This window comes from Peromyscus leucopus, chromosome 20 (assembly GCF_004664715.2).
Source record: "Peromyscus leucopus breed LL Stock chromosome 20, UCI_PerLeu_2.1, whole genome shotgun sequence".
In the NCBI taxonomy this organism is placed as follows: domain Eukaryota; kingdom Metazoa; phylum Chordata; class Mammalia; order Rodentia; family Cricetidae; genus Peromyscus; species Peromyscus leucopus.
The window spans coordinates 34,579,607-34,596,094 of NC_051080.1; the positions used below are offsets into that span (position 1 = coordinate 34,579,607).

Sequence of the window (16,488 nt, forward strand, 5' to 3'; positions counted from 1 at the left end):
CCCCAGCAGAGACCTCTAAAGCAAGGGGCAAGGTCAGCACATGGCAGCAGTAGAAAGAGTTTAGAAAAACCAGTGCTAGTCCCAAGGTTCTCCTTGGAACATTTATATGGTATCACATGGTGTTAGGGCGCTGCACACAGGCCTTCGTCCTCTAGACCAACCAAAAAAGACATGGCTCTTGTCTGTATGGCTCCTATAGTGAAGTGAACTGCTCTCTCCAAGGTAACAACAAAGCAGCAGCCATTGAGATCAATGTGGAACATGAGCTAGGGTTAAATCTGAAGGCTTCTGTGGCTAGACATGAGTTCTGTGGCAAAGACCGGTCCCTACTCCTGTGTGACCAGATCTCTCTTATTTATTCGAGGGCGGTTTAAAAACAAACAAAAACAAAAAACACTTGCTTAAAATGGAAGCCACAGTGGAGCTCCAAGCCACCTGATCTCGGTACCCACCATGGTGCCTATTTTATTGGCCACCGAAGTCTGGGGGTGAGTGGCTGGAGAAAACACTTGGGTCCTAGAGAGGAAGATGAATGTGGTCCTATGGTAACTGGCCCCTGTATGTGTCCTGCTGCTGGCCTACACAGCCAGTGCTCTCTGAGTAAGAGCTGAAGGATCACACAGCTGCCCTTCAGCCACAGACACACAGTAGCACAAACATCTGAACCTCATGCAAGACGCACAGCTGTCCAAGCAGAAGACGCGGCCTCCAGGGGGAGCTCTAAGGAGGACACCAGGTTTCAATGGTTTTCCCTCCATGTGAAACATCCCAACACAGTCCCTCTGAAACCTGGCATTCCATTGAGGCCCATGCCAGGCACACTGAGGGCAGGAGCCCAGGGCAGCACAGGGAACAGGCACAGGCAGGCAGGAGGAGCCGTGGGGTAAGGAAAATGAGACAGAAACGTGCACAGTCCTGGGTACGCCACACAAGGGAGGCCACTGCGGGCAGCCCGTCACCTGATTCTAGGTGGAGAATGGGAAAGCGACGATAGAAATAGGCTCTCTGAGTGCTCTGCATCTCTGCAACAGAGAGGTTAAAGCAAGACCCAGGCGGAGGAGAGGGAGAGAGGAGAGACAGAAAAAGAACGGCTTCAAGCAACCAGTCTACCAAGGAGGAGAGGCAGAAATGCAGGAGGCTTGGATGCTGCAGACCTGTGCGGCCGAGGCTGGAGCCACCCCGGGGGCGGCTCCCCTGGGGAAGGTGCCTGGCCAGACCACCAGGAAGCCCAGAGGAGCCTCGGCCCTAGAGGAGATGGCTATGCTGCTGTTCAGGGCAACCTCTCCCTTTCAGTTCAGGAAGACCTTCCTGTGAGAGTCACAAGGGACAAAGGACACCTGGCTGGTGTCGGGGCCCCTTCGTATGGTGGCGGGGTTCACCGCAGACTAGGAGGACGATGGGCCGTGTGTGAGGCAGGCAGGGGTGGAGGGCAAAGGACGTACCATCCTTCCACAGCTCGGAGACGAACTTGTCTGAGGACTGGTGAAGCAGGGTGGCGATGTTGTCGTTCAGAGGGTCCATGTTCTTCATCAGCCACTCATCAGCTTTATAGTCCACCTGCAAGAGGCCGAGACGGGAGCGTGAGTTCTCTGGAGACACAGGCTCTGCTAACCGTTACCAGGGACATGGAGAGCCCTGTGTGAACGCCTCTGACCCAGCACTGCCAACCCCAAGAAGCAGGTGGCAAGTGACAGAAGCAACAAGGTATGGACACAATGTTCTCTGCGGGGTTACAGATGGAAGGCAAAAGGGGCAGCTGAGAAAACGATGTCGTAGCTACGCCACAGAATGCCGTCCTCTTTAAAGCAGTAAGAACATAAGCAAAACCCCTTTTTATGTCTGCCACAGAACGTTCTCCACGTTAACTAACATTTCTTTGTAGTTGGGAGGCCATAACCTCTACTTTTCCTTGTCTTCTCACAAGGCCATGTTTTCTATAACTGTTCTAATCTTTTACAAATACATTCTCAGGAACACATGTCCTGCTTTCACTGTAGAAGGTCCCAGAAGAATATGAGCAGAGCAGCAGGCATCTTGGCCTCCCTCTCTCTAGCCCACATGGCAGCCGCTGCCAGTGAGGAACAGGGTGAGGCTTCCTTTTTCCTAGGATCAGCGGGTACATGCTGCAAGATGGCAATCCAGAGCCAGTGCTGAGCAGCCCCGCTGGGCAGACATGGCACAGCTAATTTCGTCCTTCAGACCCTGGATGGCAGCAGGTAGGCTGTCCCTGACTTCTGTGTCATACATCACAGGGCAGTAGAAGCATCCTGTGAGCTTCTGTGCTGGTTCTGGGAACCACTGGGAGCAAACAGAAGGCCAGGCAGCCTTCCGTGGGTAGCTGTATAAACAGTGCTTTGGGTTTTATTGTAGTTTTCTGGGGAGTTTTAAGAGAGCTGCTTCGCAGAAGGGGCCAGGCAACACAGGCCAGGAGAGCACGGGAAAGGCTTGAGGTCACCATTGAAGAGGTGCCAACTCATCTCAGACTGTGTGCTCCAGCTAGGACTGGAGAGTCCACAAGGAGCAGAGACTGCTGAGCAAAGAGCGGCTTCCTAGCACGGGCCTTTGAGGCTCAGTCAGGCTGAAGCCCAGGAGCACACAGACTGAGATGAATGCCAGCCAAGGGTCGAGCACAGCTCTACCACAGACCAGCTATGCAGCCCCACGACAATGGCGGCTATCCTCAGCGGGGACAACTCCCACCCCCTTGTAATGGAACACAACTGGCCGTGTCTGGAGACGGTGCGGAGGGGTACTACAGCGGGAACTCTTGCGGGAAAGCCAGTGTGGGAGAAGCCGCGATGCTCAACACCGTACCAGGTTCCACCAGAAAGACAACTGGGCCGCGGGAGGCCGAGAAGCCTTGACCCACGTGAGCTCACTTCATCCCTGTCTGCCCCCAGGTCAGGAAACAGAAGCTCAGCGAGATTAAAGCACCTTGCCACTCAGTTCCCTAACTATCAGGGCTCTCATTTCAGCTCCTCCAGCTCAAAACACATTACACCACAGCCGTGACCTCTACAGGAAGAAGTTCTACAAGCTTCCAACACCACAGCTAGGCCTGGGAGAAGGTGCTTTGAAAGCTGTGTGCAGCCTTACTACTGTTCTCACCAAACACTAAATGGACCACACCTCCCCCCTCCCCCACCCGGGGCTGCCTGGCTTCTATGCCTGGAGACGACCCCACCTCATGGCGCCTCCTCACCTTGCCAGCGTAGTGGATGATACAGAAGTCAGCCTTGTCCTTCAGCTGCTTAGGCTTCTGGAACTTGGGGTGGGTACCCTGCTCCTGTACCACCTTCTCCACGAAGCTCTTGTCGGTGGCCTTGGGAAACCAGCACTCCTCATCTAGCAGGGCCAGGATGCCCGGGGGGCCTGCCTGGGGGAAGAGCAGCAGGGCACAGGTGAGCAGAGTGTGCGGCTACGTCCACCCACTGGGGAATCCAGGCTGCTGCTCACAGAGAGGGACGCTCTCCAGAGGGGAAAAGTGGTGCTGGAGAAAGCACTCGAGTTAAGAATTCTAGATGCCCGTCAACGGAAGAATGGATGAAAAAATGTGGTACATATACACAATGGAGTACTACTCAGCAGAGAAAAACAATGAAAGCATGAAATTTGCAGGCAAATGGATGGAACTAGAAAAAAGTCATCCTGAGTGAGGTAACCTAAACCCAGAAGGACAGTCATGGTATGTACTCACTTATAAGTGGATTCTAGATATAAAATAAAGAACAATCAGACCACAACCCATAGAACCATGAAGGCTATATATATAGCATGGAGGTCCCTAGGACGACTGTGGCTTATAATAAATTTCAGTTTTACTCAATTATTGAAAAAAAAAATAGCCAAATGAATGGAAACACATGAACTATGAACCAAAGGCTGAGGGGCCCCCAGCTGGATCAGGCCCTCTGAATAGGTGAGACAGTTGATTGGCTTGATCAGTTTGGGAGGCAACTAGGCAGTGGGACCAAGTCCTGTGTTCATTGCATGAGTTGGCTGTTTGAAACCTGGAGCTTATGCAGGGACACTTGGCTCAGGCTGGGAGGAAGGACTGGACCTGCCTGGACTGAGTCTACCAGGTTGATCGCAGTCCTTGGGGGAGGATTTGCCCTGGAGGAAGTGGGAATGGGGGGTGGACTGGGGGTAAGGGGAGGGGGTAGGAGGGGGGAGAATAAGGGAACCCGTGGCTGATATGTAGAACTGAATGGTATAGTAAAATAAAATAAATAAAATTAAAAAAAAAAAAAAAAAAAAAATTCTGTTTCGGGATGCCTCTGAGTCTGGGCCACGGCTGAGAGATGACGCACTGCAGCAGGTCTACAGCGCAGTGGAGAATGACAAAATGCACCACACACTACCCCATATATCCGTGTCTGTTCTGGGGTGCATGGGAACTGCTAAAGCGACTGTTCCTGGACTCAGGGGACCACTGTATAAACCCCGGCCCCTACACTGCGTCTACATAGCTGCTTAATAAGGAGATGAGACACCTAAAATGGCTCCTGAAGAGGAGATGGCCCAAGAGACCCAACAGCCTTCTGGACACTGAACTTCTAAGAAGTGAAGGACATCTTAGAGAGTGTCTGACACTTTGGAGCCAGGTGGGTTCTTGACAACTATAAAGTCAACTGAGTAAGGAAAAGCGAAACCTCCAAACGCCAACATCACCAGACTACACATCCCCTTGCCGCTAGGACTGTTTTCAAAGTGAACAGACTGTCTCCTGGGTCTTCTGATTATCCATCTTTCTATGTGACTCAACGTCCAGGACACTAAAACCAGATCGTCCAGCAACATTCAGGAAGTGACCCAGAGATGGCAACAGGTCGGACTTCGATACAGCCCACACACCCAAAAGCCCAACCAGGCGGCCCAAACTCCACCTGGCAGGAGCTATAAAAATGCCCTGCTTTACAGAGGGGAGGTTTCCTCCAGCCCCCGCCATCTCCACAGTCAAGGCCACAGGTAAAGGCTGCGGGGCTGTGTTGGTCCCAAGCAGACAAAACCTGGGTTTTATGGGAATGGTTGCACAGTTCTATGCAGTAACAGGCGGGGGAGGTGGGGCGCATCTCACTTCACAAAAGCATGCTGTGTAAGACAAACAGGTCTGAGGAAAACGGAATGCACTGCGCAGTCTCATCTCCACTCGACCAGGCCGTCTTTGCTGAGCCTCCCAGGCACTGGGTCAGAGGCCCAGGCCGTGAGCTCTCTAGACAACACTGACGACGGAGAGCTCTAGATAACCCGGGGGCCGCAGGAGCCGGGCAGGCACCGCAGAGAGGAGCGGGGCGCCAGACAGACCGGCGGGGCTCTTACTGGCTTCTCAATGAGGTCGATGCAGGGCTGCAGGTCGAGGCCGAAGTCGATGAAGTTCCACTCGATGCCCTCGCGCTGGTACTCCTCCTGCTCCAGGATGAACATGGTGTGGTTGAACAGCTGCTGCAGCTTCTCGTTGGTGTAGTTGATGCACAGCTGCTCGAAGGAGTTCAGCTGCAGGGAGAACGGGGCATCAGAGAGGTGCCGGACCCCAGGGAAGGAGGGCGCAGGGAAGGGATGCGGTGGGCGGGTCCAAGCACTGCCGGTACAGCAGCATCCGGATCTGGCCGGCCTCACTCCACAGCAGGAGGAGCCCTCTCGCAGGCTGACAAGGCCCTGCTCTGGATGATGTTATGAGACACAAAGTGACTTAGCAAGAGGAGGTGTGTGGTTGACTACATTGATCAAAATACTAGGATATGGAAATACACCTGTGCTGCTTATGAACAAGAATTAGCTGTGGGCTCCGTCTCTAGAACACTGACAAACAGATGAATAATGTAAGTGACGGCAGCAGGTCTCTGTGACTCCGCTGGGATGTGGAAACAGCTAGCACCTACTGTGGCCGTGCACTATACTCAAAACACAAGTGGAAAAAATACAACACTTCAACGAGAAGTTAGTGAAAACCGAATACGTGTTTCCCAAATCTAAGCTCTCGGCTTCACTGAGATTCACTGTGAGCAACAGGTGCAGGATCTCAGCAGCTCTTCCTACTACATCTCAAGGCCTTCACGAACAGGAACAATGTATGACCCCAAAGTGCAAACTTCAGCTGGAAGAATAAACAACCTGGCACCAACCCCCTATGAAGTCTCTAAGAGTGTGGCCTGAAAGGCCCGGCCCTCTAAAACTGCTAGCTGGCAATGGGCATACACCTGTGTTGTTTAAGACACACACCAACAGTGTTCCTTTGCAAACAAGATTGCCAGTATGAGCAGCTATGGGACCATGACAAAAAAAAAAAGACTCAGGACCCAGGAAGATGCCAAGGGGGCAGCCAGGGGGTGTGAAGAGGTGAGCTTACATCAAAGATCTCGAAGCCGGCAATGTCCAGGATCCCGATGAATGAGGCACCCTGCCTCTTGGTCTTGTCCAGAGCTTTGTTGATGCGAAGCACCAGCCAGCGGAACATCCGCTCATAGGTAGCCTTGGCCAAGGCTTCAATGGCAAAGTCAGCCTAGAGACAACATTCGGGGTCATGGGGGTCAGATACAAAGTCTGGAAGCCGTGTGCCTTTGCCCCAGCGACCTCACCATGAGGCTTTCCCAGAGAAACAGATGGAGAAAGCCTCACACAGGTTCTCACTGGAGGCTGTACAATGAGAGCGGAAACACCTCCATTCCCCACAGGACGGTGGACTCAGATATTCGCAAAGACCTTTGTTAACAGAACAAGGGCAATTTACAAAAGCGCTAAGATCCCAAGACCTGCTTCAAAATAATGCAGGTGGGGAGAGGGCGAAGACCGATCAAGACTGGCCACCTGCTAAAGCTGCCTCGTGACACACCAAGGGGTCATTCTATTGTTCTCTTGTTTGGCTTGTTCCAAAAGCTCCGCAATGAAAAGCCAGAACTGAAACTCAGTTAAAAGGAAAAGGAATCAGCAGGAAGTAACAATCCTCACGGTAAGACAATACTGTTGCTTCTTCTCCTGGCTTTGCTGTATTGTCTTAAGTGTTTGTGTAGCATTTTCTAATGGGGGCTGGGGTGCCAAGGTGTCTCCTTAACTATTACGGACATGAACAGTTGGCAGGATTACACACAATGGCTTTTGAAAACAATGTTCTTGTCTTTCCTGCAGTGGCCCTGTCTAAGAACAGGCACAGGCTCCCAGCTATCCCAGGGGATCCTTTAGGAAGAGCCCTGATGCCATCTTCCAAGTGCTGGTGTCATAAAACTCCATGACCAGAGCCATGAATAAGCCGAAGAACAAGGCAAAGATCCATCCTGAGGGCATGCCAGGCCCAGGAATGACAAGCACATTTGCCTGGCACAGACAGGAAAGCCCCTGCTTGTCTCTCAGCACATGCAGCAAGGCAGCAGGTGGCGGAGGAACAGCCACTTGGCCTGAGTTCCAAAGATGACGGGGCCCCTGCCGGAACCAGAAAGCACACCACAGACACAGCGAAGCCTCGTTTTAAGCAGCAGGCACAGGATGTGGCATCATCCTGAACACCAAGCAGCCTAAAGGGAGCACCTTCCAAATGTGGACTTGGGCATGCCTGTCTCTCAGCCTCCGATGGTCTCAGGAGTGCCACTGGATAGGAATAACAGGCCCTGATCAACTATCTTCACAGCAGGCCGCCCAGAACAAGCCTAGCACTACCCGGCTGCAAGACCTTCTTCCCAGGAAAGGGCCGGGTCATGTGACACACGGAGAGCCAATAACGTACCTGCTCTTTCGTCTGGGCCTTCTGCACATAGTCTCTCCCCACCTTGATGCGCGGGGTGAGGATGCCTCTGGTGAAATCGGTTACATTGATCCCCAGGAGGTGCGACACCTTTTGAGCAGCTGAGATTTTCAAAAAAATAAGGAAAGGAGTGAGAAATGGTTTAACTAAACCCACGTGCAGCCTGCAAGCAAAGAAGAAAAGTGTAAAGGAGACTGTGCAGACACTGACAGGATCTAGTCACAGTGCAGGCCTATGGACATGGTGGCTCGGACCTCTAGTGTTAACGTAGGCCTCCCGGGGGCAGGCCCACCCAGGGCACAGCAGTACGTACTCCCACAGAAGTATCCAGTACAAGCCACACACCCATGTTGAACGTTTTTAAGAGACTGTAAGAGAAGATCATGTTGTAAGGACTCAGTAACTTAAACAGGAAACAGTAGTGGCTGAGTGAGGTGAGTTACACGGTGTCACATCCTGACTAGTTCAAGGGCAAGGCTCGGGTTACTTTGTCCCTCAAACAGAAACAGCGTTTAGCAACCAGGCCAAGTGGTTTGTTGGACTTCGGAAACAAGTGAGCGAACCGCAGGCCAGGAGAGAATGCTCACTACCACTCGCTGTCTAATTTACATGTGTGCAAATGGAGGAAGGTATAACAGTGCACAGCTCTAAGCCCAGCTCTTAGCACAGGTGACGGCAGAGTTCCATATGCTCACAGCCAGCATGAGGAACATGGTGAATGGAATCCAACTCAAGAAAATCCCCAAAACCTACAAACAAAAACCAGAGGGCTACGCACCCACAAAGACAGACAAGCTAAGAAGAGAGGTTCGGAATTTCTGCGGGCATTCTCCTGAGCATACCCACAGCCCAGAAGAGAGTCTGGTGTTACCTGTGTTGTCGGGCATGGACGCCTGGTCAGTGTTCCGTTCCTTCTTGAAGACGATGTTGCCAAGCTGAAGGACTCCTGAGATGACCCGCAGCAAGCCTTGGGTGTTTGAGAAAGATGAGTCAAGAGTGGACAGGGGTAGGAGGAAGCTCCAGTCGAGGGTAGCCACTCAGCAAGAGATCTTTGGCTAAGTATGGGTACTGCGCTTCCTGGGGCACCAGAATACCAGGCCTCGTCTCATGGTGTATAGATGCTACCTGCTTTGGGGGCTCACCACCACTCAGGATGGCCTGTCTCTCCCAGACCTCAGCTTGACAGCGCTATTCGGACACAAGGTCTGATTACATGTTCAACCTTGCTTAACCTACCGTAAGGACATGCTTCTGGCCCAAGGCCCACACTGCCTGCTTTCATAAATAATGTTTTATTGGGACAGTTATATCCATCTGTTTAAATAGTGTCTGTGACTGAACATAGATGCTCTGGCCCGCCAGCCTCTTCCACGCTTCACAGAGCCAGAGTTCTGTCTCCTTTGCTTGTCTGTGTAAAGGCCCGTGGTATCACCAAGAGCAAGACTTCCTTCCACTACACAGGGCTCCCCAGCACCAAAGCCAACAGGCAGTCATCCGTGGGTCCCACATCTGCCTCAAGGCCTCTACGGACAGGCTACCCAGTCTCACCACTCTGCCACAGGAGGCCCTGTGCTTACCCATCTGCTCATCCTCTGGGATGCCCATAATCCTCATGGCCTCCATTGTCTCCTGGAATAGGTCCTTGTCCTGCTGCCCGGGGATGGTGACGTGCCCGTTGGACAGGAAGCGGTACTTGTTGTACGGCTCCAGCAGGAGGTCAGCTGTGAAAGGAGGGAGAAAGGCATGGGCCGGGGAGGCCCGAGAGGCACAGGCTCCAGGCGAGGCTGCCACCTCACAGCCCTGGGGTTGTCAACAGCCTGGACCCCCTCTTCTCTGCTGACTCAGCACGTGCAGTTAGCATCTACACGACGCAGAGCATCGAAGCTCTGAGCCGACAGCTCTGCCTGTGACATACCCAAGGACAGAAGGCCACTCCACTTCCCCTCCCCACACCAAGTCATATTTCCACACCCCGGTGGCACGCGGCCCCACCCACCCCGGGGAGGCCCTGACTTACTCTTCAGGTGCTCCCCGGCCCCGGACAGCAGGTAGTAGAAGATGTGGAAGGTCCGCTCCTCCTTGGCTTGGCGGATGGCACGAGATTTCTCCAGAAGGTCTTCGAGTCCGTTAAAGAACGACACACGCCAGAGCGAAGGTAACCCTCTGCCTTACATCTCCACCAGAAGGAACTGAGTGTCACCAGGGAGGAAGGAAGGAAGGCATCCAGCAGCAAAGCAGGGCAAAGCCAGCTGCCTGGCCTCCCGCCTTCACACACGCTGCTGGGCTCTAACAGTGCGGTCCACCCGTGGGGAGCCTGTCTGCTTCAAGGGACCCTGCTGATGGGTGACTAGCGTACTCCACAAAGGCCACAGGATGGCGCAAGGGAGACAGAAAACAGCAGCCACCATGTGGCCAGCACCCTCGGACCCCACTGGTGATTTTTCAGTAGTTCCCCTCCTAACCAAGAAGAATCTGCCCTCTGAGCTCCGCGCCACGTTTCTAGTCAGCTCTTGATGTGGTCCCAAGTGGCACCACAATGAGCCCAAGAAGGGAAGGTGCAGAGATCAGGCAGCAGCAGCCTGTCCTGAGGGGCTGCCGCCTCTCCACAGGCTCCGTCATCCCTTAGTCAGTCAGCCACAAGGATACAAGTCTCAATGTTGGCGCCCACGATGTAACCATTGACATCAAAGTTGATGCGAATGAATTTACCCTGAGGAGACAAATACAGAGGAGACAAATCTCAGAGATAGGGAACAAGGGGCCCCACCCGGCCCTGCCCCTGTACCCAGAAGGCTGAGGAAGGCCAAAAGCTCTGTGTTGACAAGCTGAGCCAATATACAGGAGGGAGGCACTAGGTTACTTCATGTGCCCAGTCTGGGGTGAGTTCCTTGCAGGAGGGGAGGCAGAGAGGAGAGGCCCGTCATGGGCAGTGCTCCTTCCCATGTGACCTGGCAGGGCACCCAGGGTGCCAACAGACAACCCCTCACTTCCTCCCAGCTTTTCCCATCTTCTGTGAAGGAGGTGGGGGGCGTGCTGACAGGAACTTGTACCAACGGGAGGAGGAAGCAACAAACTCAAATCCTTGTTTGGGGGGAAAGCACCCCGGTGGGAAGTCGCGGTGTCAAAACACCCGCAGGTGGCCTTGTGTCCCGAGAGCCACAGCACCACAGCCAGTACTCACGAATCGCGAGGAGTTGTCGTTCTTCACGGTCTTGGCGTTCCCGAAGGCCTCCAGGATAGGGTTGGCCTGCAGCAGCTGCCGCTCCAGCTCGCCCTGTGGAGGAACCGAATCTCATGAAGGCCGGGCAGCGGTGTGGGCTGCTGAGCCCGGCACGCCAGGAACACAGGCCTGCAGGTAGGGCCCTCGGGGCCCCTGGTGGCCGCCACTCTAGCCTCCGCCTTCCCACTGGGCCTTTGGAAGCAGACTGATCAGAAACTGACCTGCCAGAAAAATCAGGAAGCTACCAGTTCTGAGAACTGAATCTCAGAGTACAGAGAGTGAGGAAATTAAGAGACAGCATGGCACGGGCCTGTCTCCGGGACAGCCGCCCTGTGTACACTGGCCTTCTGCCTGCTCCTTGTATCTAATCCCTACACTTGCCCTTTACAGACAAGGACCAGTCAGGTCGACCAAAGACAGAGCCGAGTCAGCTGTCCGGTCCCTATGGGCCCCTTCCACGCCTTCCCTGACGTCAGCAGGTGTCTCCAGGTGGGATCAGTGAGGCCCACTTTAAAGCGCCAGATTTTTATCAATAATTTTCACAAATCCTGTTCCAATAAATCCTGGTGTTTGCTGGCTGCCCAGAGAAGCCCTCGTGTGTCTCATCCCTGGACCTACAGTGCTTGGGAAGGCAGAGAGCTGTCCTCTTTCACAGACTCAGGAGCGAGGCTGGGGAAGGAGGGATACTCATCCTGCTCAAGGTTATCCAGCCATGGGTCGGCAAAGCTGGCGGTCAAACTAAAGTCTTCACTCTAACCATTGTCAGACACTTCTGACACTGTCAGCCACCCGCCCTGGCCCTGCCACTGTCCTACAGGGGGAGTCTGCCCTGCCAGGCCAAATCAACTCTGCAAGCTTCTTCATCAACCTCCTCAGCCAGCCAGCCAGCAACAGCCAAGACGGGCTGAGGACACTGGACCCTGTTTCTCGTAACAGTCAGACCCCTAGAGGGGAAAGAGCGTCACTCCCGCCAGGCAGGGTCGACGTTTTATCGGAAGGGCTGGAGAGTGGCCAGGGCTTTCCGGAAACAGCGGCCACCTGAGAGCGATGGAAGGCAACCGGCAGCGGTGCAGCAGATCTCCCAGGAGAGTCAGAGATCCCTCACCTGCCTTCCAGCACAAACGCGGCGGACATAACCTGTCTGCCGGGCACCCGCCTTCCAGCCCACCTACCACAGACACTTCATGTCTGCGGGGCATCAGCAAGGTTCTGGAGTCCACCAGGGCCTAGAAGTGAACCAGTCTAAGCCTCCTCCGCCTCCTCCACTTCCTCCCACCACCTTAGCCAAGGCTCCTCCCTTCTGTGGAAGCTTCCATGGCCCAGTCAGGTAAGTGGGGGAGTCACTCACTCTGCCTTACTCCTGAGAGGAGGGTCAGCAAGGCCAGGCCAAAGGGCAAGGACGGCCATGCCCTCAGAGACAGCTAGCTCCACATGTACACTTGGCACCAACAGTCACTCTCCCATAAGGCACCGGGCTCCCTCCCAAAAGCCTCGGGTGGGCCTGGTAGTCAGCCCACAGGCAACCCACACAGCCAAACTGGGACAGACGCTGCTCCCCACCCAGTAACGCTCCTAACAAAGCAGATGCCAGGCTGCCAAGATGGCCGGGCCACTCCTGTTCCCTCAGACAGCCTCTGCTTGCCTGACTTAGAGGCAGAGCTCGGGCTTCTGTCTGGACCCACACGCAGCTGCTGTGGAAAGTGGGAGCAGTGACAGAGCCCACCCATTCCCTGCTGCGGAGGTGATGGCTGACCGACAGTTTGCTGTGTGGACATCTGACTGGGCACAGAGGAGACCGTGAAGGAAGTGTGCACGAAATGAAATGATGTGCTGGCGTACGATCCTGAGTTTGGGATCACTAGTCCAGTTTCTGAAAAGCTTCCCTGGGTGGTATTTCAGCCAGGGGGCTCCAACTAGTACATTAAAAAAACTGAGAGAAGCAGGGCCAGTGCTCAGACTGCAGAAGGCCACCCTGGCCTCCCTCTAAAGTAAGCTCAGCTCTGAAAACGCACAGAACTAGCCAAGGCTGCATGTCCTGTCTGATGGGCTGGCTTGTTTTGACTTTAGTTTTCATGGGTTGTGTGTGTGTGTGTGTGTGTGTGTGTGTGTGTGTGTGTGTGTGTTTTGTTCTGGAGGGGGGTGAACCAGTCACTGCAGGTAAGAGAGTTCTCTCCCAGACATACATGTCACAACAGGCCTACCATCGAGAAACTACCTGGGCAAATGTGGAGAAAATCACAGCAGAGCTTCAGGGACAGTAAACAACTACACTGGTCAATGGCCTTAGCTGTGACTGGACACCAGAGGCGGCCATCAATCACTCTAGCTGGAGGTGGAGCCAGGCACAGAGTGCCCGCCACATACAGTGTCTTCATGGCTTTCCTCCACTGTCTCGCGAAGCCCCCCAGTTATTTGTATGCCTGAGCCCTGTCTTCCCTCCGAAGTTGGATCCCAGGCACGAGGCACATGGGGCTCTCTGACTGCTCTCCAACTGGGGTCCTGCCTCCGGTCCTCCAGGGCAGAGACTCCAGTGTCATCCTAAGAATCAGTCACATACCACGCATTCAATAAATAGCTGGGAAATAGATTTTACTCCAAATCCAGAGACGGAAAAACCACAGCCAGAGACCTCCTAACCTCCCAGATCTGTTTTTAAAATAGGCCTCCTATAAAGAATGGAAAATGGGGGGGAGGGGGCACGGAGGGAGAGTTGGGGGAAAGAAACTTTATTAGTTTCTAAATATAATTCCTCACACCCCATGGAAAAAGTTTCAGAAAGCTTGGCATGTGGAGAGTTGTTTCTGGTCTGATTCCAGAAGACGGTACAAGGATGCTGTGTGGCTGCACCCCAGCTACGCATGCAGAGACACACCCCAACTTACTGGCGAACAGAGTGCATAGGACACCAGTCAAGTGAAGCCAGTGAGGGCAGGAGAGCACCCCCGATGGCCTGGAGGGTGGGGGGGGGCATCACTGGTACTTAGATTTCTCAGGGCAGCCTAAGTGTATGAGGAGGGTAGGGGGCTCCTCAGCCATGCTCGACACTAACCACTCCTTTACCTAGGAAAGTCCAATCTGGGACCCCCCAGAATCTCTACCAGCTTGTGCCAGGAGCTGAGGGGCCAGCCATCTGTAACCCGTGTGGACCCCAGAGTGAGGAGCCCGCGGGACTCTGGGAAGGCAGGTGCATGCCCCACCGTGCCTGCACAGGGCACCGCACAGGGCACCGCTGGAACTCAGGCAGGTCTGGCGTTCTGAGGAAAGCCAGGTGACGAGGCTGACCCCCGTCAGGAACTGCCGCTTCAGAGTGCGCCGGAGGCCGGTGTGCGTGGCACCCAGCCCTCCTCCCGGGACAACCAGTGAGCCGAGCCTCTAAGAAAAGTTCTAGCTGCAGAAAGTGACAACGTGTGACGTGAAAAGCTGCTCAGAAGAATGTACAGAGTCCAAGGACACACGATGGCAGAACACGCATTCCCGGTGCAGAACGTGCAGTAAAACGTGCATCTCACCTAGCCAGGCCACTGCTGAGTTCCACCAAAATCCACCAAGGGAGGAGGGAAAAAAGGAAGTAAGATGACTTTCCAACTGTCCTTCCTCGGGGAGGGAGGCCTGTCCACCCAGAGGCATAGATTCCCACCACAGAACAAGGATCCAGGGATGTGAAGGCGGGTCACCCCAAGTCCTCCTGGCCTCATTAACTTGAGAACCTTGTCTCGGGCTGTCTCCTCCAGCCTCAGAAGTGGCGTGCGCGCAGCAATCAGCTGCCACACCAAGGGTTCCGCTAAGTAAACCCTGGGGTCGGTCCAGTTTTCATAGCCACTTGGAGAGTTTGGAGGCCAAGAATGGAATGGACCTGCTACCACCCGACCACTCCTGAGCTAGCTAAGCCGCTGCCTAGGGAAGTAGGGTGGGCCTCTGCTTCATTCCCAAGAGCATCCTCATTTACAGGGGAGGCCTCCATTGCAAGCCCCTCCTCCTTCGCCACCCCCTGCCAAGGCCCAGCCCGGCACCGGGCACTCACCTGGTCCTTCTTGCTCTTGTGTGAGGACGCCACATGTGCCAGGTACTGGATGACTTTCTTGGTGTTCTCTGTCTTGCCTGCTCCAGACTCGCCCCTGCCAAGAGAGTCGAGAGAGTCCCCAGTGAGATATGCCCCGGCCTCCACCCTTCTTACAGCGTGTGCTGCTGTCTACCCCTCCGCCCTTCGGTGGGTACCCATGAGGGAGCCAACAGGAGCAAAGGGGAACAGCAAACCAAATGTGAAGCTCTGGGATCTTCTCTCAGTCTGTTTCCCATGGCCCACCAGAGGCCAGACCAAGGTCGATCCATAACCACTGCCTACCCTGGTCATTTGGCAGCCTTCAGAGCCAAATGTCTTAGACATCAGGGGCAGGCAGCTGTTGACCTGGGAGCCAAAGTCACTTATATGTGTTCCCCTGAAATATCCCTGGGAGGCGGTTTCCTTAGTAAGGTGGACAGTAGCCAGTATCAGCCTAAATCAGATAAGGAGGGCCATTCCAGGCTCCGGCTGGAGGCTCTTCCTAGAGTTTATGGTGGTCCTCTGCTCTCACCCACCCACCCACACCTGAGGGCCACTCCTTTGAGAAGGGCTGACACAAAAGCCCACTGGGACCACTGGGCAGAAGACACATAGCCCTGAATCCTGTCTCAGGGCAAGAGGGGGGACCTGAACTGGGAATGAGCCTATCAACCCCTTTCAACAGGATAAATAGTATTCTTTCCCCCGAGAATAGAAAGAGCAGGGATGAGTTCATTCCCAAGCACCACAAATACAAATATCAGAGCGATAAACACTCCTCACCCCCCCCCCCACACACACACACTCAGAAAACACTTACGTGCACAGAATGGACTGGTCTTCCCGATCTGCAACAAAGAAGACATCAGGTTACCTTGGGTGGGAAGAAGAAACCTGCCCCTTCCCACCTCCATGAAGAGTTGCCAAGACAAGGAACAAAAAGACTTAAATGCTGTTCTGAAGGGATCCTTCCAGGCCTCCAATCCAGGCTGACTATGGACATCCCTCAGAGGAGCAACTATAATGTCAAAGTCCCAGAAAGCTGCCTGCCCCAAGTCCAGACTGTACACACACTGCCCATTCTATCCCATGAATATCAGGGGGGAAATGCCCATGCCAGGTGTTCCCAACACTGCCCACATTTAAGGAAGGAATACTGTTTAGGAGGCCGGAAATCAGAGCAGGCAGCACAACAAGGCCTGGCTGACAATGGGACAGTCCTGGTATGGGACACTGCCTCACAGAGACGATGAGGAGCTTCTCTGAGCCCCATGCACTCCTCCATGTGGGGCAGCACGTATGTAAAGGACACACGTGAACCCGCCGGCATGGTGCTTGGCTCACGCAAGCACATGATGACAGGACGGAAGGAGCCAGCGGTGAGTGACAGCTTCAGACGGTGTCTGTGACAGCCTGCTCTCTACACCAACGGCAGGAACTTCCAACAGCCACCCCAGCTTCATGAACCAGTCAGCAAGGAGGGATGTGAGCGTTCCT

At 54.2% G+C, this 16,488-nt stretch overlaps 1 protein-coding gene across 1 annotated transcript in view; it reads right to left on the reverse strand.

Moving 5' to 3' along the window:
* The window catches only part of Myh9 (myosin heavy chain 9), an 86,703-nt gene that overhangs the window by 23,265 nt on the left and 46,950 nt on the right, over positions 1 to 16,488 (reverse strand). Inside the window, exons 4-15 of the mRNA XM_028871057.2 lie at positions 15,812 to 15,839; positions 14,974 to 15,067; positions 10,914 to 11,006; positions 10,379 to 10,442; positions 9,750 to 9,848; positions 9,310 to 9,453; positions 8,604 to 8,699; positions 7,715 to 7,833; positions 6,347 to 6,499; positions 5,320 to 5,493; positions 3,203 to 3,376; positions 1,443 to 1,557 (exon numbers count right to left, since the gene is read on the reverse strand). Of these exons, the coding sequence (XP_028726890.1) occupies positions 1,443 to 1,557; positions 3,203 to 3,376; positions 5,320 to 5,493; positions 6,347 to 6,499; positions 7,715 to 7,833; positions 8,604 to 8,699; positions 9,310 to 9,453; positions 9,750 to 9,848; positions 10,379 to 10,442; positions 10,914 to 11,006; positions 14,974 to 15,067; positions 15,812 to 15,839 (1,353 nt within the window). The remainder of the gene's footprint in view (positions 1 to 1,442; positions 1,558 to 3,202; positions 3,377 to 5,319; positions 5,494 to 6,346; positions 6,500 to 7,714; positions 7,834 to 8,603; positions 8,700 to 9,309; positions 9,454 to 9,749; positions 9,849 to 10,378; positions 10,443 to 10,913; positions 11,007 to 14,973; positions 15,068 to 15,811; positions 15,840 to 16,488) is intronic.